General features: G+C 34.6%; 1 protein-coding gene across 1 annotated transcript in view; it reads right to left on the bottom strand.

The window, feature by feature from the left end:
- The window catches only part of Ndg (Nidogen), a 49,510-nt gene extending 25,899 nt beyond the window's left edge, over positions 1-23,611 (bottom strand). The window contains exons 1-8 of the mRNA XM_067263798.1: positions 23,178-23,611; positions 8,963-9,099; positions 8,738-8,879; positions 5,012-5,220; positions 4,685-4,920; positions 4,382-4,615; positions 4,067-4,267; positions 3,768-3,992 (exon numbers count right to left, since the gene is read on the bottom strand). Coding sequence (XP_067119899.1) covers positions 3,768-3,992; positions 4,067-4,267; positions 4,382-4,615; positions 4,685-4,920; positions 5,012-5,220; positions 8,738-8,879; positions 8,963-9,099; positions 23,178-23,378 — 1,585 coding nt within the window. The 5' untranslated portion in view covers positions 23,379-23,611. The remainder of the gene's footprint in view (positions 1-3,767; positions 3,993-4,066; positions 4,268-4,381; positions 4,616-4,684; positions 4,921-5,011; positions 5,221-8,737; positions 8,880-8,962; positions 9,100-23,177) is intronic.
- Between the last annotated feature and the right edge of the window lie 2,413 nt (positions 23,612-26,024).

The following is a 26,024-nucleotide window of genomic DNA, read 5'->3' as shown; positions in this document are numbered from 1 at the left end:
TTGCTCCTGTATGTCATACTTTTCCTTTAACAATAGTCATGCCATTCATCTATCTAACACCTTTCTGAGGAAAATTTTTGAATTGAAATAACATGACTTTCAGTGCAAACCGGAAGTTTGTATATAGTTATTCAGGGCTTCCTGCCCCTAAGGTCTTCATATCTGGTCTCATCTTTCATCTATCTAACTATGTTCTCAAGACAAATGGAATTTATAGAGCTACAATTTTTTTCAAATTGCAGCCCAATCACCATATCAATCATAAAACAGATACGTGCTCAGCAAATAATTAATTTAATTCACCACACTACACCTTTTGTGTTGCCGAGATAGTTTTATTGAAAATCTAACGTTTTCGGCCTACTCAATAGGACATCCTCAGGCTTAACTTGCAAAACGGAACATTGGCGTTCCATTAAAAAGAATACATTTGTTTAAAAATTCAAAACATTAACAACGGAAAAAAAGAACAAGAAAATAACTGAAAAATAATATATACAAATATAAGTATACAATAAAATCAGAATAGTAATAGAAATAAAAAGTAAAAAATAAAAATAAAATAAATCTACTAGTGATACTTTATATAAACATAGTAGCAAATTGTTAAGGAATAATTGATGAAAAACGTAAATATAAACTAAGGCAAGACTATGAGATTGTGTTAAATTTTTTGACTATAAATTTCCATGCTGTCGGTAGGCTGTCTGCATCCCTTGCATTTATGCATGCCTCTTCCAGCTTGCTTTTGTAAATTTCAATTTTTTCAGCGATATTTGCTAACATTGGGGAGCGCAAGGGTTTGACAATAACCGCTTCTTCCCATTTAATTATTGAGCCTTGGGTCTGCGCGAACTGCAAAAGTACCATTGAGTTGGCGCCTTTTCTGACGTCATACTTGTGTTCTTTAAGTCTTATCTGTAAGTTTCTTGTTGTGACTCCAATGTAGTCTTTTTTGATTCCTAGTTGTGTGTTCTCGTAAGGGATTTTGTACACTCTTGCTTTTTCTTCCTTTTTAATGTGATCTTTATCATTTCTTAAGATTGTGTATAGGTTCAGAGCTCTTTTTAGAACCATTCTTGTCTCTTTGTGGTTTGCAGTTTCTTTCATAATGCCTTTTGTATTCTTGTTGTATGTAAACTTTGTGACTTTACTGGGATTGTGTTTTGAACTTCTTGCTGTGCCCATCTCATATTTTTTAACTATTCCTGCTATTGTGCTTTTTTTATATCCTAGGGATTTGGCTACTGTACGAATAGTTAAAAAATATGAGATGGGCACAGCAAGAAGTTCAAAACACAATTCCAGTAAAGTCACAAAGTTTACATACAACAAGAATACAAAAGGCATTATGAAAGGAACTGCAAACCACAAAGAGACAAGAATGGTTCTAAAAAGAGCTCTGAACCTATACACAATCTTAAGAAATGATAAAGATCACATTAAAAAGGAAGAAAAAGCAGGAGTGTACAAAATTCCTTACGAGAACACACAACTAGGAATCAAAAAAGACTACATTGGAGTCACAACAAGAAACTTACAGATAAGACTTAAAGAACACAAGTATGACGTCAGAAAAGGCGCCAACTCAATGGTACTTTTGCAGTTCGCGCAGACCCAAGGCTCAATAATTAAATGGGAAGAAGCGGTTATTGTCAAACCCTTGCGCTCCCCAATGTTAGCAAATATCGCTGAAAAAATTGAAATTTACAAAAGCAAGCTGGAAGAGGCATGCATAAATGCAAGGGATGTAGACAGCCTACCGACAGCATGGAAATTTATAGTCAAAAAATTTAACACAATCTCATAGTCTTGCCTTAGTTTATATTTACGTTTTTCATCAATTATTCCTTAACAATTTGCTACTATGTTTATATAAAGTATCACTAGTAGATTTATTTTATTTTTATTTTTTACTTTTTATTTCTATTACTATTCTGATTTTATTGTATACTTATATTTGTATATATTATTTTTCAGTTATTTTCTTGTTCTTTTTTTCCGTTGTTAATGTTTTGAATTTTTAAACAAATGTATTCTTTTTAATGGAACGCCAATGTTCCGTTTTGCAAGTTAAGCCTGAGGATGTCCTATTGAGTAGGCTGAAAACGTTAGATTTTCAATAAAACTATCTCGGCAACACAAAAGGTGTAGTGTGGTGAATTAAATTACACCATTCAATCTTAATCACTAGACATGCACACTGTATGCATGTGATATAATTTACCATACGATAAGTGCACTATGGTTGTGAATTATAATTTGAATAATAATAATGGTGTTGCAGTTGCATAAAAAAAATATCTATTGTATATATTCAATACAAATGCCTGCAAATGCAATGTAAATCTTACCAATATTCCTTCCATAGCTCTATTTTTGTGGGTCGAATAAAATATACAGTAAAATATGTGTAAACTGGAATTGCACAATACTGAATATTTTTTCTGGTTTGGCAAGTTTCTGTTTTGAACAGGTTCTTTTTTTAACATAGAAAATTGCTCCATTCTGATGAATTTTTTCCATTTAGGCTCATTTCCTTTTTATTTGGGTTCTGTTTGGACAGGTTTTACCATACAGTAAGTAATTTAGGTAAATATTTTCACTTTAAACATAACAAGAAAAAATACTTATAAAACCCAGAATTGAACAATTAATTACTGCACAAATATGAGATTTCCACTGTACAATTCAAAATTCCCATTACACACTTTGTATCCTGTTGCATGTTAGAATAAGTTCTAGTCTGCTATTTTAATTTTATTGTTAATGTAATTATTTAAAAATGATATATATCAATAGTTAATGTCTGATGTAGTATATAAATTTTTAATGTTATTAGTTTATTTTTCAAATGATTTGTCAAAACTTAATAATGAATATAGCTAAAGTTTAGATTTGAACAACAAATTTCCATTTCCAAAAGTTGAAAAATTATGGGCATAAGATATAATAGTTTGCACTGTTCATACTTTTAGGCTGCAATTTGAAAAAATTGTAGACCTATAAATTCCCACTGTTGTCAGTCTGTCTATCTGTCCTTCCTTAATCTCGAAAACAGTGTTAGATTAATGAAAGTCAAGACCAGATATGAAAAATTAGGGACAGGAGGCTCCAATTAACTACAGGTACTCCTCACTTTATGACCTATCTGCTTAACGACCACTCGCACTTACGACCAATCGAGTTTTGACCTGCAATTCAGGGAATCCCCTTTCTCAGCTTCAGTGTCTGTCAGTGGCGAATGGTGACATGCATACTATAATAGTCTTATAGTACTATAATAGGCTAATAGCATACTATAATAGTCTTATAGTACTATAATAGGCTAATAGCATACTATAATAGTCTTTTTATGAATAAATTTGAAGTTTGTTGCATAATTTGTATAATTTTACAATGATCCTATATTCCCGGCACAAGCTGTGCTGGCATCCCCTTATCGACCAATTCGCTTAACGATGCAGTCGTCAGAATGGAACTCGGTCGTAAAGTGAGAGTACCTGTATATAGGAGCTTCCACTTTGGGCCAGAGATCCATGTTGTTTCGATTAAAAAATTTTCTTCTGAACAGAGTTAGATAAGTAGCATAACATCATTGTTGACAGGGAAAGTGTAATGTACAGGGGGCAAGACACTACTAAACTTAAGTGCATTGTGATGATGTCACAACAAATAATTGCTCATTCTATATAAAATTTTTTCTTTCTAATTTCTTTTTAATAAATATAAATATATAATCATATATAAATTATAAAGAAACTTACATGTTAATGGTGAGATCTTGTTAGACATTGCATAACGAACAATTTGTTCTTTGTCGTCATAAACAATAAAATTTCGAGTTACTTTCAGTCTCATTATATCTAGCTTAGGATCTTGAGGTTCAAATTCACAAATTGTATAGGAGATTGTTTGATCAACAGTAAATGGTACTTCTAAATTATTTCCCTCCAATCTGTATGATCGTGACGAATGTGATCGAATTACACCTTTAATGCAAATATTTGCCTGTTATTCTGTATTTAAAATTTAACAAATATTAAATAATTCAGAAATTAAATACCATTAGAAACTTTTGTATATTCCTCCTCAAAATCATCAATATCAATTTTTGAACCATATGGTATTGTTGGAAGAGAGCCTCTTATTTCAATATTTAATTTCATATAATTAAAAACATCTGGTCCTAAAAACTGTTCTTTTACAGTAACATGATGACCACTTTGTGGAAACTTAATTTCAGCTGTTCTGTTGAATGCACCTCCTTGCAAAAGACATAAAACAGGATGCAAAATTAGTTAATATGATAGGTGACACAGACAATTTAATTAAAGATAATTTAATATATAGAAAATATTAATTTATAAATATATTGCACCTGTTGTCATAAACCCATTTCTTGCATCTTTTCCTGGTAAAGCAAATAGCCATCCAATTACTCCACCTAAGATGGTTAATGATTGCATATCATATCCAATTGATGGAGGTGCTCGACTCACTGCTGTGTAGGTTCGGCCATCAGCTGTTACCACGTATGCATGAAGATCAACGTCTTCAAGTTGAAAATCATTTAAAATACCATTCACTTTACCATTCAATCTTTGTGGCTCACCTGAATAATAATGTAAATAGATGCATTATGATAATTAAATAAATAATCTGAAATCTCTGATACTCATACCTTTCAATAAACAATTTCTTCCGTTACCAAAATGAGTATTTAAACATTTGCAACAAAATCCTTGTTCATAATCAACACATTTGGATGTGGGTGGACAAGGTAATAAAGTGTTTGCACATGATGATAGTTCAATAATGTTTGGATCCAAATCTAAATCAGCTGGTAAAACATTACCATTACTTTCTGTTTTACCAATATGAAATAACCAAACACCTGGTTGTCGGATATTTGACATCCTAAGTGAAATAATAAAATGAAAATGATAATGAAACATTTATCTCTAATACATCATTTTAAAATAAAAGTTTAAGAAAAAGAAATTATTACCTGTCAAAATTTCGTGCTTGATCAGTGCCTGACCCACGTAATGTATAAAGCCTGCCATCACCAGACATAAAACCAGCTTGAGCTCTAGCATCAGGTAAATTGGCATTTTTTCCATCTCCCTGAATCCACTGGATTCCTCCGTCAGGATAAAGGAAGTATGCATAACTATCTTCTCCATCAGTAACAATTACCACTTGAAATGTATTCACCTTAAAATATATTTTTTAAACTTTAATATTTTTTCATTTTCTAATAATGTATAGTCAGAGAACAATTAAAATGTTTAATCATCTTATTAAATAATAAATCCTAATAATTTATTATGCCATTTTATATATTTTCATAATAAAAGAAGTTACAATTCATTTTAGTGTAACTATCTTCTATTGAAATAAATTTTACAGGGAAAATGTTAATTTTAATAATAGTTTTTCTATGAAGGTGGTTTTTAAAAGGTTTTTTAAACTAAAAATTGAATGTCTGCTGAATCTGTTTATTTAATTGTTATTTTTTCGATTTGCATCTAACACCAGTAAAAGGTTCCGGAAAGTGTTGTTTAATTGTTATTGACATAGTGAATAGAAAATTTTTCAAGTATAGTTACTGCTTAGTTAATTTAGTGTTTACTAGAAATTAAAATAATTGACAAAAATTTGAGTCAAAATGCAAGTCACAATACAAACATAACTTCCTGAAAGCAGCCATCAGTGTTTCAATTCATTAATCAAAAATGTGTCATAAAATCAAACATTTAATGTGTATTACATATATATCTCAATAACCCGATTAATTCAGCTGTTGGTTGGTTGATTATTATATGTATTTACAGTATCACAGAATATAAATACTTGACCTGAGTTTCAATTCAAGGCATTCATCATAGTTACTGTAAGTTACAATAAGTTGAAAGGTAGTGGGAATAGATGGGTTATACAAGAAAAAACTGAATTTGAATGTAAAACTGAAGGTCAGTAAGGAAAAAGAATGTAAAGGTAAAAAGTAGTTAAAATGTTAACATTTTAATAATTTGTTTTCTGTCTAATTTAATTTTAAGACAGCTTGTAGAATAAACTAATTGGTAAACAGTCTTATCAGTTACAGTAGACCCCCCTATAACACGGGTTCATATAACACGGATTCATATAACACAGCGAAAAAATTGCAATCGTATTCGTATAACAAGGTAAGAGAGACTCATATAACATGGTAAAACGTCATTGTTGACTCGTGTTGTGACAGGACTGGTCAAATCTGGGCCAATAGCGGATATTGTATAAACCATTGAGTTTAAACGAGCACTGAACCTACTAAAAAACATTATTATTCAACGGCCATAAAAATTATATTTTTATTAATGATGTCTCCAAAGTTAAGTTATTTTTCTGCGGAAAATTTGCTGAAACACGCGTCTGCCGTTGCACGAAACGGCGCACGCATGCAGGAAACACGCGTCCGCCGTTCGATGAGTCGCTCCGCGACAAAAACAAGCTTAAGCAATGGTGTCGTCGAATGGTGCACACTTGGTAAGTAATCCTACAATTTTTTGTTTATAGCATAGTTTATATGGATTATTTCCAAAAAATTATACGTGATTTGGAAATGTCGAGCCAAATTAGTCTAGAATCAATTAATTTTATGGAAGAAAACCTTTCAAACAGCCATAGCTCCTAAACTGCACACGTGCCGGGCTGTGATTGGCTCATATATTTAAGTGACTCGTACAACACAGATTCATATAACACAGAATGTATCTACCGTATTATAGGGGGTCTACTGTATTTACCACTAATTTACTCTATATATGACAGGATCCTCCTTGTCAAGAGTAACACTAGCATGTTGTCATTGTAGATTTGTCTCTATATCTAGATGACCCTTCAAGTATCAAGTATACTACAGATATTATTGACATTATAATCTTTTTCTCTCTGAGGTTATTTTAGCATTTACTATCATGAGAGTGAGTTAAAACAAATTGTCAAAAGTATAGCAATAACAAATTCTGAATTTACATCATTGTAAATAACCATTATTGGTGAATCTGTCCAATAAGTTTTATGGAAATATGATGATATGGTGCTTCATTTGATCATAATAGCAAAGCAAATGCCTTCTACTGCGCACCTATAATAAAATGGAAGTTGATCATGACAAACAGTACATAGCATTGAAATAGTGTTTCATTTGTGAAAAACCGCTTATGAAATGTTGAAATAGTTTAGTAAAGCAAATCTATAATCCACAGAATTTTGATCAAAATTTCTCTGAAGTCAGCTATCAACTTCAAAGCTGACAGGACTACAGACTCCTGTATGAGAGTGTTGACTGAAGAACTCATTAACACTGCTAGTGTCATTGTTTGAGAGTGTTTATCAATGATAATAACTTGGGGGTTACCAATTATTATCATTGATAAACTTTCCAATATGTCAAACATCTGCCATGAGTATGTCCATACAATTCTGCACAACCATTTGCATATGAAATGCATTTGTTGTCAATGGGTTTCCTGGTTTCAGAGGCTTGAGCAGAAGCATGTTCAGATGGAAGTACAAGAGTTATACTGTGTGACACTAGTGACAAGTTATGAAGCCTTGCTACATCACTTGATCCTCAGGGCAAATAGGCAAGCACAATGTGGAAATCACTTATCTCTCACTCCAAAGACAGCAGTAGTTGTTCTGTCAGTTGGCAACATAATGATCATACCTTTGGTCAATAAGGAACAGTGTACCAATAGGTTGTGCTGTTACTTGTAACAGTCACTAGATATTACTACTAGTCAGTTCTACACACAATTGAATCACATCTGCAGGAAACAACAGAAACATTAAATATTCCTATGAGCAAATGATGACAATATTCTAACATGGTGGCTGAGTTTTTGACCAAGAAAAATAGCTTATACATTCCACATTCACTGTGCAGCTCATATTTACCATCCTGCAAACTTTCCAATTTCTACCAAAGTCAAAGTTACAGAGTCCTATCATAAAACAAAGTAGAGAATTCCCTTCACTGCTTTGATCATTTCTGCCTGCAACAACAGTGATCAAAGCAGTAAAGGCAATTCCAACAACAGTGATGAATTACTCATGTCTTCAAGGAGTAGCAGAAATGCATTGAATTTTATGGAGAATATTTTTTTAAAAAAATGGCTACACTCTAAACTTATTTTCATGTGAAAAAAAATCAGTCTTAATTTGTTTTGACCTGCCATCATATTATTTGATAAATAAAATGGAAGTGAAATGAAATGATAAAATTTTTATTGTTCAGCTGTTTTGTATTTTACACACAATTCATTTTAGATGGTTCCATCTTAAATATTTCATTTTTTCTATTTTATTTATTTTATAATTACATTTACAATGAATTGTTAACAAAAATAAAATGAAAGAAATGGGAAAAAATGTTTGAGGCAATACTTTCTAAACTGCTTACTGGTTAGGTATCATGTTTTCAATGGCAAATTCAGAGATATACTGCATATCTCTGAATTTGCCAGAGATATACAACAGTGCAGGTTACTGCAACATTTTTAGTTTTATTCTATAAATTTTTATGGGATATATGTCAGTGTAGGTTATGCACAAGAAATTAAAGACTTCAATTACATTAAGCTTGTTCAATTAGTAGATGCCTTTAATTAAAAAATGCTTGCAATTTATGTAGAGAAAAATGTCAAAGTATTTAAATTAATGCATTTTAGATATTAATACTTACCAAGCCAACACCTTTTTCATAATGTCCAACTCCATCCCAGGTTGCAATAAATATACTTATGGGTTGAAAATTTGAAGATTGAGAGAAATGACGGTGAATATCTCTCGAAGCTCGTTCCAAAAGATCAGCAGCTCTAGTTTCTCTTCAAATAGAATGAATACATATAATAAAAGTGATAGTTCAAAATATTTATATTTTAATATAAACCTCTATATTTTAAGTTACCTGTAATAAATTCTTCCTGTACCTCTTGTATCTACATCAGAATATAATGGTGCAATTATTGGATATGTCAATGGAAACTGTGCATTAAAAAATGCTGGTACTTCTGTTAGAAATGAGAGCAGTCCATTATCATTGACCTAAAAATAGTGTATTGGAAAAGTGAATATATTATAGTAAATATAAGAAAATTTTATTTATTTATACAATAAATCTTTGCTTTAAGGAATTTGTACTATCTAAAATATTTTCTTGTATTGTTATGTAGTAGTAAATTCAAAATATCTATGATTAAAATGCATGATAATTTTATTGCAAATGTAAATAAATATATGTTTTCTGCAGACATATAGAGGACTAGAGAAAAGTATGATGCTTGAATGCTAATTCACTGTATTTTGCATCTGGAAAATGCATTTCCAATAGAATAAATTTTCAAACTATAAAATTTGAACTGAAATTATAGGTATTTAAATAGAAAAACAATTTTCTGATCATTTCCTATCCTAAGGACAATATTAAATTTGAGATACTTAGGTAAAATTAATATTTTTTTACGATTTTTGACACTAAAAAAAATCTGTTCTTATACTTTTTATATTAAATCAGGATTTGTCATTTTATAATTTTACAAATTAGTTTATTTTGCATATATTTTTGTTTCTTTTGTCAGTATTTCTGTTTGCCTATATTGAATCATTTATAAACAATATTCAAGTGACGTTTTGATCATCTAATGTTATTCTGGATCTCCGTTTCTGAATGAGAGAATAAAACAATAGCATTTTTTTAATAACAAATCATCATAATGTTATATAATACTGAAATCTGATTAATCATTTAAGAAAATGTTAATTTTTTATGCCTACATTTCAAAAGTGAGGTACAGTGGATGCTTCAGATGAAATGAAATATGTCATTGGTTTGCTTAGCCATCTGTATTAATTTTTTCACCATGCAATATGCTCAATCTTAGGAGGATGATGATTGGCACTCACACGGAAAATTGAATTATCAATCATCATCTAATGGGAACATGGATAACAATGAAATTTCGTTCATGGAATACTGCTAAATTCACAGAAGACTTCGAACACAATGACGAAACTTAGCAGATCAAAGATATTTGGTTGCTGGAATCATCCAATGAAAGGGAGAAGAAACTGGAGCTATATACTCCCCTATATATATCTGCAGCCCTGGCTGGACTCTATATAATGAAATTACAAAGTCTGGAGAATTAATTTATGCAGTTTCAATTGCACAAAGAGGGCAAAACAAATAATATAATCTGGATGAACTATGTCAAGGTATAGAGGGTACTAGGTGATTGCTCTCCATGGTCCTGGGTAGAATAATTTCAAAACTAGCAATAAACAATGGTAGATATGAGTTTCACGTTCTGTTATTAGGCTCATTAATGTATTAGTAAAACAACTTAAAGGCTCAGTAAAACAACTGATGATGAATTTTTTTTTAATGGAAGAATCTTAGATATGCATCATAAGATTTTTATATTATTTTTTTAGAAAAAAAAATCCCAATTTAAGTCCTGTCAATTTTATAAATTTATTTAAACATCTAAAAGTTTAAGAAAATGCTTCATAATAAAAATAAAATCATCTCATTGTAGGCTGTGTGGGCAGTCTGAATTTGTATGTTAACTGAAAGGATTTTTCCACCATGTAGGCATTGAAAGGGCCTTTTTAATCATTCCCATTGTATTCAGCCAGGCTCACAATGGATGCGGTCAGGTAGTGAGGGAGGTCGCCCGATATATCAGTGACAGACAGCCCATGAAAAATTCCTGCTGTTGCTCGTCTGGATTTGATTCTGGGACACCCAGAGTGATAGGCTGACATTTAACCGTTTTGGCCATCCAACCGCCTATTGAGAAGATTTAAATCGATAATGATTAGATAAACCACATAAGCAAAGCGTGGGGAAGATTGACTTTATATGAGTTGGTCGAATGGTTAAGGCTTGAGCCTACCACTCTGAGGGACCCAGATTTGAATCCGTGCAGTCAAGAAACTCCAGGAATTTTTCAGGGTAGTCTGTCCCAGATATATTGGGTTCCAGTCCCTCGCCATCCAGCCGCCCTATTGTGGGCTTTGCCGAACCCATGTCGAGACTGAAAAAGGCACTCTTATGCTCAAGGTGGGAAAAAAGTATATGTGAAAAATTATGTTTTGGAGCTGATACATAAACACATTAAGATCTCTAAAGACAGAATTTTTTTCTTTCTACTACATGACCATTCAGCCGATTTGAAATAGTTTGAATTATTATTATTATAGCATTTTAAATCCATGGTGAAAAATGTATTTTTATGATAAAAAATAATAAAGATAATCAAAAGAAGAAGTGAACGTTTTCGATTTTTTTTCCTCATTTAAATTTTTCTGTTGTTACTTTTAATTGTTAAATTTTTATATTCCTTTATGTCACAATATTTGTTTAATTGAATAATTTTTTTTTCTCAACCTACATTCCATCGACTTAAGGCAGATACAACAATAATAGATTTCTAGTTTTCTACTGTTACTCGATATAATTTATATCTTTTTTCAACTGCTGCTGACTGGAATCTTTCCTGGTCTTCCTCTTGTCCTTGCCCGTCAGTTTGTTTCTTGTTTATAAATTTCTGTTGATATTACTACAGATTATCGTTGAACATCTCTAGCGCGTTACAAAGCACAAGAATTAATGGCCTTGTGCTCAATCCTGCAGGAAATTATATAAATAAATAGATGAGAAAGAAAAAATTTCATACAAAACGTTTTGTATGAAATGTTTTCTTTCCCATCTATTTATTTATCTGTGGAAATAAAAATGATTACTTGGTGTATATAAATGGGTAAAATCAATGAAATTATTCTAAGAATTGGAAGATTATTTAATAATTTTGTTTGGGAATACTATAGATTACCACCTATGGAATTTCGGGTCTTTGGGTATATATCTGAACTCAGGAGACCGAGACGAGTTCAACGATACCCTACTTTTGGACCGTAGACGAAAAATGATAAAGTTATCATACTTTTTTCCAGCGATCGCGCGATGATAGGCAGTCGCGTCGCTCTCTCCGCTAAGTCGGCCTCGCTATCGCGATCGGGAGTCGCGTCGCTTGCCGTTAAAATTGCCTTTAGTAGACGTTTCCCCCTTCTTTTTTACTTTGTTCAAGAACTACCGTGAATCAATAACTAGTGACGTTTAGCACATGGCGGCCTGTCGGCGGCTTTCCTCCGGGAGGCCAGTCGGGAGCACGAACAGTGGGAACGGCCGCCATGTTCGCTGCCATAAGTAACATTAACCGAAATGGCGATCGCGCGATGATCGGAAGTCGTGTCGCTCTCTCCGCTCTCTTATCGCGTGTTTAACCCTACTGGAGATGACTGTAGTCTGACGTCATGGTTTGCAGGCTTTACCGCAAGATGGCAGTACTAGCAACTATGGTGCCGTCTTCATGAGAGCATTAAAAAAGTATGATAACTTTTTTTATTTTTCATCTCCGGTCCAAAAATAGGGTACCGTTGAACTCGTCTCGGTCCCCTCGAGTTCAAATATATAATCAAAGTCCTGAAATTTCATAGGTGGTAATCCGTAGTACATCCTTTTGTTTTGTAAAATTCCTGAAAAAAAGCATTAATATATTTCTTTTATTGTTTTTTTTTATTATTATATCTCGAAGGCTCTAAGAGTAGAGATCGATGAAAAACAGTAAAAGTAAACTGCAATGACATACGCACCAATCGGGTGATGTTAAACAAGACTCTAACTTACAAAAACCAAGATAAGATTTTAATTTTAAGATCAAAGCGCAAGATTCTGACACCTGCTTTATTTATACTGGGAGAATTTAAAAATCCTAACAAAACCCATACATAAAATATAATTTACAAAGCAAAAAAAAAAAAAAAATACTGTATTAAGATGAAATACTATTGTGAAAGAAACAAATACTTTTGATAAGAAGCAGCGCCAGTTAAGTAGAAAATATTGCCACGATAGACTGGTTTCTTCGTGACCAGATCAGCAAAAACTTTCATTCCTACAGCGCCGATTACTTATGAAACTAAAATAACAATATCAATAACTGTTACTGTGTGATATGTAAAAAAGAAGCCAACAGCTTTAATTTTTTTTTTTTTTTGGTCGGATTACTGATTTTGTATGTATGTACAGTACAGTACTATCATACTACGTACTGTACAGAAAAAACGCACTTGGTTCATCATCTTAATAACGATTGTGATTATTTTGCCGACCGCACATGAAATGAACAACTAGCTGCTTACAGAATACATGTACTGTACATAAGTCTGTGACATACATCGACAAGGGGAACACGAAAATTTCATGTGCACTGACGTGAAGAGTGACGGACTGGCGAGTGACAGACTCTACTACAGTAATACCTCGGTTTTCGTCGATTTTTTTCGCGAAAAAATTTGTCTCGGATTTCGTCGGCGTGCCCAAGTGACCTCGCTACTAATTTTGCGAAAACAAAGGGCGACCCACGCGTTTTCCGCTCAGTGTGGCGTTATTTCTCGTTCTGTGAGCATTACCCTGCGACGGCCACCATTGGCCAACGTTTCCGTTCCCTGAACACTGGAAGTTCGGTCGTGGGTTCACACTTCGCGAGGACGGGCTGGTCACGTGGAGTTCTCCGGGTTTTCTCCACATCTGTAACGCCTGAATAGGGGCCAGTTACCCTTAAACGGACCTCCCGGAAGGCATTCCCCTCGATACGACCATCATAAACGCATACAACTACTATTACATGACAATTACGTCACACTTTACCACGGGGCGATATAGGCTAGAACTGTTTCTCAACATTTTTTGTGCTATGCCCCACCTAAGCCTTTCTAAAATTCTTATGCCCCCCAACATATACGTTGAACTCTTTTGGAAGGTATCTCGTTGTCGTGTTCGGCGACGTTTTTCTTGCACTTAATTGCCACACTGTTTTATCGTAACCACGATAAAACAGTGTGGCAATTAAGTGCACTTTCCAGTGCACTTATCCTTTCATCAAAGTCTCTTGCACTTTCCAGTCATTGCCAAACGCGACCTGGAACACCATAATTCACGTCTGCCCACCTCGAGGTCTGGGCAAAGAATGTCCTTTCTCCTCTTTCACCGGCCTCAGGGCCTCGTTCATCTCTTTGTTCTCAGTGGTTCCCAGAATTGTTAATCCCACCCCAAGGGAAAAGAGTTCTAAAGGAGAGTTCTAGAAGGAAAGGGAAATAAAGAACAAAGAAAATTAAAACTAACTTAAAATCAATATTTACAATAAATATGACGTACAGTGGCTATATGGTTAACTTAAACTCTGGAAGAGTCTATTTTCGAATTGCCCCCGTGTTTCCCAACGTGGGGCCCACGCCCCACGTTGGGAAACATGGCTAGAAGCTCATGTCCAACTAGTGTTACCACCCGTCCGGTTTTCACCCGGACAATCCGGGAAATGACTCACTGTCCGGGTGAACTATTAATTTTGTCCGGGAATTTCGTAGAAATTGTGAAATTACGATGAAACAAAGTTCTTGCAAATATTGTTATAAATTTACATCATTTCAACAACGAAAGACGTGTGAGGTCTTTCGTCACTGAAACTCATCTGCTATTCCGCCATGTAACTGTTTATGCTGACGTGTGACGCTCAGCCTGCCTCTCGACTTTTTTTTTTTTTTTTTGCTTGTATGTTACTCCTACGTAAGTCCCTAGTCCCTAACTGTAGCTGATTTAGAACCAGCATGCACGTTATTCTTTGCATTGTAAAATGACATTGCGCATGCGTCAGGAACTTCTGTTCGAATAAACCTGACCTGCCGTCCGGGTCAGCGATTTTGTAAAGGTGGCAATACTATGTCAACTAACTTCTGCAAAACAAGACATTACTCCGCGCGTCTAGCCAAACAATTCTATTGCTTTCCTTTAGTTTTTCTATATTAATTTCTTATTGTTTTTAGTATTTAACGCTATATTAATTTTCTATAAAATGTGTTTTTAGTATGTATTTTGGACTGTCTAGAACGAATTAATTGGATTTACATTGATTCATATGGAAATAATTGCCTCGGTTTTCGTCGGTTTCGGATTTCGTCGATTGTGTAGTGCTACGCAACTATGTATTATTGTTATTATTATTATTATTAATTATTTTCTCGGTTTCCTTTTTGTATGTATCGGGTTTTCTTGGTTTGTACCGTGTCGCGTGGAATTTTCTTATGATGTCACCTTAGGATACGTGAGAAGCTTTCTGATTGGTCCAGAGTGGGACAATAAGTGAAGCGGACTTCCGGAGAGCGGGAAATATAAATTGAGGGACTCTCACGATTGAGGACACTTTTTGGCTGCTTTTGGATTCGTCGAGGAAGGTTGCCGAGGAAGGGTCAGCAAGGACGTCGGAGTTAGACCGGGAGAACAGGAGTCTAGAAAGGGCGACCACTTTCAGTCGGGAAGCACAATCCGTTTCCATCGTAGTGTAATTGAGAAGTATCAACGAGGGACGTACTTCTGGTGACGTAAATTACGTTCAGGTATCGGAAAGAACTATTAGTTTTGTGAATTAACGTAAAGAAAAGGAACGCTTGGAACTCGAGATCGTGTTGCATTTACTTAACATAATACCGTGATTCGTCGAAGGCTAATATATGCAATTATTGTATAGAAGGAAAATGTGTATGTATATATGTATATAGAGTATTGTAAATTTCGTTAGTTTTAAGTCGTGTATCGTGTAAACTTGAGGGTTAGGAAGCATCTCGCGGTTATTGTACTGTTAGAATAAATTACTGTTGTTTCGCCAAATTCGTGCACGTGTAATTGGTCATTACTTGAGTCCTTAACATACATCCTTATTACATCCGTGGACTTAGATCCATCGGATAATCAACATTGGCGTCCGCGACAGGATATTGATCGGGTTGTTTGTTGTAAAAGGACCGACCAAACGTGCATCTTGTATTAACCCCTCATCCTACTGCCGCTTATATCTGTAATTATAGCCATTGGAATTGTAAATTATATTATTGTAAAACCAAAAGGTTTCGGTAAACTATGGATGAACAAATTACCAGCGGATCTTCAGGGGCAGGGGAATTGGGCAATGTGCCTATTGTAACGGGATTTATGGGCATGATCCCATGTTTTTCGAACCTGCCCGGAGATATTTTAGATGTGAGTAGGTTTTTCCAAACCGTCGAGAACGTCGCGTCGTTGGCAAGCTGGGATGAGACTGTGAAGGTCACCGTAGTTCAAGCCCGCCTAAAAGGTGAGCCCTTGTCTTTATTTTTCGATTTAAGGGACCAGGGCGTCATGAGCTATGATGAAATAAGGAGGGCTCTTATAAAGTGCTTTGGTCGTAAAGAAAAAGAACAGGACCCGTTTGATCAGGTATTAAAGATCTCCCAGAGAAGAGGGGAGAGGGTTTGCGAATACGGGATTAGGATTAAGTCGTTGTTTTCACGAGCGGTGACGCGCAATTCTAATTTAGCGACGCTTCGCGACAATGCTGTTAAGGAATGCTTTATAAAAGGACTACTAGCGGAGATTAGGAGGCAGGTGATGCAGAGGCGGCCGGACACCTTGGATGAGGCGATAGTAAAGGCCGAAGAAGAAGAGGAAATCGAATCGGCCTGCAACAAACGAGGTGGGATAAGTGAGGTATGCGCAAATGTTGAGCATGAAAGGGGGTTGGAGAGAAGGGAAGTACAATTGGGTAAGCGTGTAGAGGAGTTGGAGACTCAAATAAGGAGTTTGACCGAGTCCATGGCATCTTTACTCGAGCACATGAAGGGGAACAATAACCGCGAGAGGTGGGGAAAAGAGCGCCGTTGTTACACGTGTGGTGAAATAGGCCATATTTCGAGAAAATGCAACAAGAGAAGAGGTTTAAACTAGTCAGAGGTCATTTGAAAGGTCAGGCGAATGACCGGTTAGTTAAATTAGAACTGACCAGAAAGATCCACTTGTCAGACCGGGGGTTACCGATTGTAAGAGGTGTAATCCTAGGACGTGAAATTGCTGGTCTAGTAGATACAGGTGCAGAAAGGACCGTAATTAAGAATGAATTGACTGAATATATCAGGCGTGAAAATAGGAATTGGGTGGTCCCAAACAATTCATGTATTAGTGGGATGTCGGGAGCACTCATAAACAGTGATGAGGCCGTAGCAATCGAGTGCTGTTTCCACGATGGGAAAAAGGTATGCACGACAACACCAAGTGTTGGGTTTCCTGAAAGGGCAGGTTACGAGATGATCATCGGGATGGACATTATTTGCCAGCACCCTGGGCTGTTGGTGGGGATCGAATCAGTGGTTAAGGCAGATAAGCAAGGTCGTGAAGGGAGATTTTGTATTAATATAAATAGTGAGGTAGGGGTGGCAGAGGTAGAAAGAGAGGTGTGGAGATTGGATCACCTAGATGAACCGGTTAAGAGGAAAATAATAAATATTTTGAGAAAGTATCCGGACGCTATTGCTAGCGAAATTGCCGAGTTATCTGGCACTAGCAGACATATGCACTCTGTTAGCCTGACGTCGGAACGTCCGGTCAACGTTAGACAGTACCGAATTCCGTACAGTTACTTACCTGGCCTTAAGAAGCAAGTTAGTGAGCTGATAAAAGCAGGTATATGTGAGGAGAGCTCATCGGAGTGGAACTCTCCTATACATGTTGTTCCTAAAAGCTCTGGTGAGATTCGTATCACTTTGGACCTGCGAAAAATTAATGATATAACAGAACCCCAAATATTCCCGATGGCTCGAATAGACGACATCTTATCCCAACTTAATGGGAACAGATATTTCTCGGTATTGGACTTAAAAGCAGGGTATTTCCAGATTCCTCTAGATCCCAAGGTAAGACACATATTTGCGTTCTCCACACCATGGGGAAAATACCAACTTTGTAGGATGCCTCAGGGTGGGAAGAATAGTGGGAGGTTTTTCCAATACATTATGACGAAGATCTTAGCAAAATTTGTCGGAAATAGCTGCTTTGTGTTTCAAGATGATATTGTATTATTTTCACAAAGTTTGGAGGATCATCTTGAGCTTGTCGATCGAGTAATTAGTACATTAAGGGATGAGGGCCTAAAATTAAATCCGAGTAAATGCCAAATATTAGCAAAGGAGGTGAGATATTTAGGACATATTATTAATAGCGAGGGTGTGCGACCTGATCCCAACAATGTTGAGTCGATCAAGAAAGTGGAAACACCTCGTAGTGTAAAAGAGGTCCGCAGTTTTCTCGGTGTGGTTGGTTTTTTTCGGAATTTTATCCCGTCGTTTTCCGATATCGCTGCTCCATTAACAGAACTCACCAAGAAAGGGAAGAGATTTTTATGGAGCCCAGAATGTCAGAGAGGTTTTGAAAAGTTAAAAGAGGCAATAGCAAGCCCACCAATTCTAGCTCACCCGGATTTTGATAGACCATTCTATTTGCACACTGACGCATCTGACAACGCGGCAGCTGCGGTGCTCGAACAACGGCACGAAAAGGGACTGGCTCCGATAGGCTATTTTAGTAGGAGATTTCAAGGGGCAGAAATCAATTATTCCACAATTGAGAAAGAATGTCTAGCAATTGTTTTAGCCTTAAGACACTTCAAATTTTTAATTCTAGGCCAAAAAACGATAATACTCTCTGACCATAAACCCCTTGTGTTCCTTAGCAACATTCAAAATGGGAGCAAGCGTCTGACTCGTTGGATAATGGAGATTATGGACTACCATATAGAAGTCCAACATGTGAAAGGCGTTGACAATAAAGTAGCGGACTTCCTTTCGAGGAACGTTAACGGGGTTCATCACTTCGATGTTGAATCTACAAGGGCTGTAATCCCTAATAGATACGAGATTGGTTTATCACAGGATCGCGATGAAACTTTTGGCCCCATAAAAAGGGATTTACTGAGAAGCCCCGGGAATAGAAATATTGGGAGCTATATGCACCAGTATGTAGTAATAAGCGAATGCCTGTATAGAAGAAGCCTCTTGAAGTCCCGTGACAAGTATGTTAGCCAATTATGCGTAGGGGAGGATCTTGCTAGGGAAGTGATTAAGGCTGTTCACGAAAACAATCTGTCGGGGCATTGGGGCGTGCGAAAAACTATAATTAACATTGAGAAACACTATTATATTCGGAATTTGAGAGAGAAGGTCGAAGGTGTCATTAAGACGTGTGAAAGGTGCCAGAGGCATAATGTACACAAAGGAAAGGCTCCTTTCCAAGAAAACGAGACGGCTGAGGCACCTTTCCAAAAGATTGCTGTGGATATAGTAGGACCTATCCGCACATCGAGCAGCGGTAACCGATTCATCCTTGTAATAGTAGATATTTTCACTCGTTTCGTCGAAGCACACCCTTTGAAGGACCAAACTGCATGGTCTGTGAGTAATACAATATTTAATGAAATCGTTTGTAGGTACGGTGCCCCAGAAGTAATTATTTCCGATAGAGGTACCAACTTTCTATCATCTTTATTCTCGGACTGTTGCAAGTGGTTAGGAATTAGGAGGAACATTACTACCGCTTATCGACCTTGTGCGAATGGCACGTGCGAACGGGTGAACAGATCGTTAGTCGAAATGATAACTAAATCCTCTGACGATGGGAGAGTCGAATGGGATGAAATGATACCTTCTGCATGTTTTGCCTATAACAATTCGCACCACACTGCCATAAATGAGTCACCTGCCTTCCTCTTGTATGGTGTTGATCCCCGTACCCCTAATATCGAATACCTGCCTGATGATATGTCTACCGATGAGCGTAGGGCATTCCTGGTCACGAAACTCCGTGCATTACGGGAAAATGCGAGTATCCATGCGCGAAATTACAACAAGAAAGGAAGGGATTATCGAAGCAAAGGGAGAACATTAGTAAGTTTTTCGGAAGGGCAGAGGGTTTGGGTGAGAAAGAAAGGTGTTAAAGGGAATAAGTTTTCTTATAATTATAAAGGACCCTTTCGGATCACCAAGGTGATAAACCCAACTACGTATCGTGTGGAGGGTTGCAATATGAAGGATCAGGAGACTGTCCATGTCGATCGCCTAAAACCTTGCTATGGCTATCCGATTTGTAATAAGAAAAAAAAGAGGGAGGATAGAGGAATTGTACTGGAGGATGATGATGAAGTCCTGGATGATCGGTTGGTGAGGAGACGTGGGGTGGTCACTAACACGCAAGGTGTTGACACAAGTGGTGTGCAGAAGTGCACTGACCTTGAGGTGCGTAAGAAACCTTATAACCTACGTGAACGCAAAATTGATTTCCGTAGTTTGCACTACGGGAAGTGAGTCGCTTGGGGGGGGAGATATGTAGTGCTACGCAACTATGTATTATTGTTATTATTATTATTATTAATTATTTTCTCGGTTTCCTTTTTGTATGTATCGGGTTTTCTTGGTTTGTACCGTGTCGCGTGGAATTTTCTTATGATGTCACCTTAGGATACGTGAGAAGCTTTCTGATTGGTCCAGAGTGGGACAATAAGTGAAGCGGACTTCCGGAGAGCGGGAAATATAAATTGAGGGACTCTCACGATTGAGGACACTTTTTGGCTGCTTTTGGATTCGTCGAGGAAGGTTGCCGAGGAAGGGTCAGCAAGGACGTCGGAGTTAGACCGGGAGAACAGGAGTCTAGAAAGGGCGACCACTTTCAGTCGGGAAGCACAATCCGTTTCCATCGTAGTGTAATTGAGAAGTATCAACGAGGGACGTACTTCTGGTGACGTAAATTACGTTCAGGTATCGGAAAGAACTATTAGTTTTGTGAATTAACGTAAAGAAAAGGAACGCTTGGAACTCGAGATCGTGTTGCATTTACTTAACATAATACCGTGATTCGTCGAAGGCTAATATATGCAATTATTGTATAGAAGGAAAATGTGTATGTATATATGTATATAGAGTATTGTAAATTTCGTTAGTTTTAAGTCGTGTATCGTGTAAACTTGAGGGTTAGGAAGCATCTCGCGGTTATTGTACTGTTAGAATAAATTACTGTTGTTTCGCCAAATTCGTGCACGTGTAATTGGTCATTACTTGAGTCCTTAACATACATCCTTATTACATCCGTGGACTTAGATCCATCGGATAATCAACAATTGTTTCGAATTATCGACGAAAACCGAGGTATCACCGTATATTTAAAAAAATTCGAATGGCTACAAAACGATGTCAAGACATGCATTAGCGTCAAAATTGTCGCTTACATTTTTTTCGCAATAATCCATTCATTTATTTTTAAATATATTTAATTAAGACGTACTCTTAACACATAGTTACTACCGAATACAAATTAAACAACCCTGCGTATCCACAATAATTTTGAATATTCGGTATTGTTGGTAGTTACGATCGATATTTTGATCAGCAGTAAACTTTTTGTTTGTTTTTAGCAAAACATTAACTATTGTACTTTTATTTCAGGCGGCGATGCACCTTGATCAAATGATGTATTGACGCTTCTATTAATGCGTGTATTATCATATTGTTTTGAAAAATTCGATTGGAAAATATCAAAATAAACAAAACGCCTAATGTACAGTACAAACTGATATCTATTTTAGTTTTTGTAAATTAGGGTTTTTTTATATATTAAAAAGAAAAACTCTCCATTAAGTGGTCTTTTTGTGCGTGCCCAACATACCTTCGACCCATGCCAACAATAAGATAGCCGAATCGCTAGACACGTCAGACCCCTTTAATGAAATTTTTCGAAATGGTCCGTACACGAACCCGGATTCTCCAGACAGGTAAGCTAGTGCCTTTACCATTTCGACTATCCATCCGCCGAAATAAGTACATTAATATTTTTAAAGACTATAACTCAGCTAATAACTGGACTGAAAATTGGAGAACCATTTTTTATTTATTACGTCGCTATCGATATTTCTATAATCGACTATTTACAATCGTTACAAATATAAAATACGTATGATTTATTGTAAATAAGAGAAACGTGCGAAATTATATATTTGTATAATATGAACGCTCAGAATTTATTATAAAGTTTGTGAAGCAAAATGAAATCTATTCTAAATGCCACTGTTTAGCAGAGAAAATCGCTGTAAATTTTAATATGGGAGTATATAATGATTATTAAAACACCGTAGTTATAATAAAATTTTAAAATATTTGAACCGATATAAATTAAGAAAAATAATCAATCACTACGTTGATAAACTCATGAAAATATTGATAGCCTATTTGTTACAATTTATTTTTTAAAATGTTCGTTAAAACTGATATAATGGTTAGTTGTCTACTATTTCTCGTTTTATTAAACTAAATAGATGTGAATTCTTAAATGAATAAAATGTTTTCTCTGTTTAAAAACAATTGGCCCTATAAAAAGAAATGGTTACACAAATTGATTTATATAAAGTTCAAAATCATAATCTTCAGATCAGTCTCGAGTTATCCTAATTTTTAATTAAATTATAGCTATTACAACGAAGTTAAAGGGTCAAAATATTTAGGACGATACATATGTGCCGGTGAATAATGTAGAATAAGTAAATTGTAATCCTATAATTATTTATTTTAAAAATTATGTACAAACTATTGATAGTCTGTGCTCATTTTAAATCGCTTCACATGGAAATTTGAATAAAACATTTTACTTTACCAAACTTTTAGTCGCCTTGATGATTACTGAATAAATATAAAATACTATCTTAGTTATTAATATATAAAACGCTTTTATCAGATAATTCTATTACAATAATATGAAGTTACAAGAATAGATTGGATAGATTAATGAAAATTGTAAATAATAAATGCATAAAATATATTATTCGTACTTAAATTTTAAGGTTATTCACGAATCTATCGTCGTATTTACTATAATGATGTAAAATATGCAGATTTTAGATATTTATTTTTGAAATTTTTAAATAAATTTTAATATTTTAAACATAAGTTTTAAATAATTTAAGCTATTTTATGATATAACTCAAAGTTCAAGATTTTAAATAAACCTATCTAGACAAATAGCTGAAAATAACAATATCTATTGTGGATAAGCTTATAATTTAAGTATTATATAATTAGAAATACGGTAATTATTAACATTTATATAAGAGTAAAACTTAAATATGTTTTGGAGTGATTTTATATTTTAAAAATTCAAATTTGGCTTTACGCCTATTACAAATAATAATGCAAAGCATAAAAGATGAACTGATACTCACGAAAATAGTCTTGTAATTTATGTCATAGAAGACAATAGGTACACTCAGTTGAACTTCCAACGAACTAATATCATCTATTTCTGATGGAAGATAATTATCCACCTCTAGACCGTAAGGATATAAATCATTCTTGGATAGAGAATTGACGAAATTTTGCGAGCAAATCCAATACAAGAAAAAAATTATAACTTTACGAAGCATGTTTTTTTCATTAAATCAAACGTGTGAAGGAATAACGAACGCCTCTCTGTACGACTGTTAAGATTTCTTATCCTTAGAGTGGAGGTCACAAACTCGTAGATCAAAGATCGAACCACCAATGATTAGACAATTATTACAGTAGGCCTATAACACTAAGTCAAGTTTCTAATTTTATGACACGATTACATCACTAAATAGACAAAATATCTGTTAAGTAAACTCTCCTATTCGTCAAACTCATTCATTTACAGAAGAGCGACGGATGATTCCATCGCATTTTTCTATCAAAAAGGAGAATTGTTTAAATTTTAACTGTTTATAAATGTATAGAGAAATTTGATAATGAGATGTATATTAATATAAATAATATTCAAAAATCTGAGCAAGTAGCATTGATAGTTGTTGACATCGTTCTTAAAAGATATCGCTGAAGTGTTTTCGTTTAAATGCCGCACTGATAACAATATCAATGAACACTAAGATTCAATGCACTTTGTGTTAGTAATGAGAAGAACGTTTCATTATCAGAGAATACCATTTTATTTCATTCCCAATCGGCATAGCTTGCATTCAGTTTGTATTTTATGTATAGCCTAAATCATTCATTCAATACAAAAATGAATAACTTATATTGTTTCATAATGTAAAACTATGTGTTAAATGTATAAAATAGAGCATATAATAGTGATAACACGATCAATATTTTACGAAAATGAAACTCTTTTTTAGTGATATTAAAAATACTGTCGGCAGTTTTTTCAAGAACAATTTATATTTTATATTTTATTGCACAATAGCTGACCTATCACGCAATAAAATATAAAATTAATGACCTATAATACATAATTATTTGTCCTTGTGTATAGAAAATAAACAAACGATTCCTCCATTACTGATAAGATTCTTTCCATCTTGGACTTCGATTCTAAATAAGTTGACAAATATTCATACAAAGATAAAATTATTCATTACTTAACTATAAATTCTTTCTAAATATCTCATGAAAGAAATGTTCTATTAATGTTAATATAATAGATTTAATTTTAAAAATGATTGAAAACATTTACGGTTTCTTCGAATGTTTATTACTTTTCTGATAATTAAACACGAGATTTTTCTAATTACATGATTTTATTAATTTCTTTGGGAATTTATAAAATTATATGATTAGAAAAATCTGTAATTCTCTAAAATTATGATTAGAAATTTTGCCTTTGCATATTATTCTATGCAAAGACAAAATTCACTTTGTAACTATTCACGACTATTTCTTACTAAATAACTTATATGAAGTCAGATCGATCATATGACATATTAATAAGACGTTTTCATAATGAATAGATTTGAGTTCGAATTCGATCTGGACCACAAATTACTTTCCCGGCTATTAAATATATAAGAGAGGGAAAGTATGGCGGTCGGTCAAAAAATGACCCTCCCCAAGATTTTCTTATATTTATGGACTTAGGGACATTGAAACATCGAGGAATTAGAAAAGTTTCATTTTTTCCCCTGTATGTATGGATGTTAGTGTGTGAGGGAGATGCAGGATTTTTTCACCTACTTTGAAGCTTAATTATTCCTGTGCCTTTTGTCGAAAATTTTGTACAGAGAAGTTTGTGTACTGTATTTGGGGAAAATGTTTTTAGAAATCTTCTGGAAAATCGGACCACGGATTCGTGGGTAGGGGTCTTATCAATTTCGGAGGTTCGCCTGAGAGTAAGAAGTCCAAGATAAGCTGGAAGTTCTCTTGCTGTTGCTTTGGTAGGTGAAAGAAATTCAATGTTGATGTCTCTTCAGGTATCTTTTTATCGTTTTAATATCTGATCGATATCGGCTTTTCGGGTAAGTGCATATTTTGACAGATTGCGTATTCTCTTAATTCGAATTTTTCTTTGGCGAAATATTAAAACTTGGATTTAATTTTGCAGAGTTCGAAAAGGAAATAGCCATGCATTTTGAGATACCGAAGAGAGATCCACTGGAGCAATAACTCCTTAGGGCAGACGTCGGTCGTTAGATTTTCGTAAAGGAGAATCACTTTATCAATTTGTGACGACTCTCGACTAGACATTAATAATACCAGGATGTGACTATAACTCCCAAACGTGACTTTAAATTTCAGACGTGACAGAAGGATGATTCGTAAATTGATAATCCAAATATAATACAGAAATCATTTCCGATGTCTGTTGTTTAATGTTGTTTAAAGATGAATGACGGATGATTCCGTGCCGTGATTCAACATTAGCCAACGAATTGATTTGAATAATGCTTAAAATAATTTGTAAATTTATGAGTATTCGAACCTCGAAATTATTGTATTTATAGATGAATATATGATTTTAAAAAAAATTCTATGTAATCTGCATTCTGTGTAATGTTTAATTTAAATTAAAGTAGCTGGAACGAAATTATTAATCATCATTACAGAATATGCAATTTTGAACAATTTTGTTTAGTATTTTTCATTTAATAGCAATCAAATGAATGGATAGATCAAATTCGAGTTAATTTTGCTGTACTTGTGAACAATTTTAAGAAGCGCTTATTGGCGAAATAAAACTTTTAATTAAAAAAGATAGACGGTATATTCACATTATCTATATATATAATCGAGACGAGTTGATAATAATAATAATAATA

The sequence above is a fragment of the Centruroides vittatus genome, unplaced genomic scaffold (assembly GCF_030686945.1).
Source record: "Centruroides vittatus isolate TY-2023 unplaced genomic scaffold, ASM3068694v2 contig_18, whole genome shotgun sequence".
In the NCBI taxonomy this organism is placed as follows: domain Eukaryota; kingdom Metazoa; phylum Arthropoda; class Arachnida; order Scorpiones; family Buthidae; genus Centruroides; species Centruroides vittatus.
The sequence above is the reverse complement of the archived record's forward strand: the minus strand, read 5'-3'. Positions and strand labels throughout refer to the sequence as shown.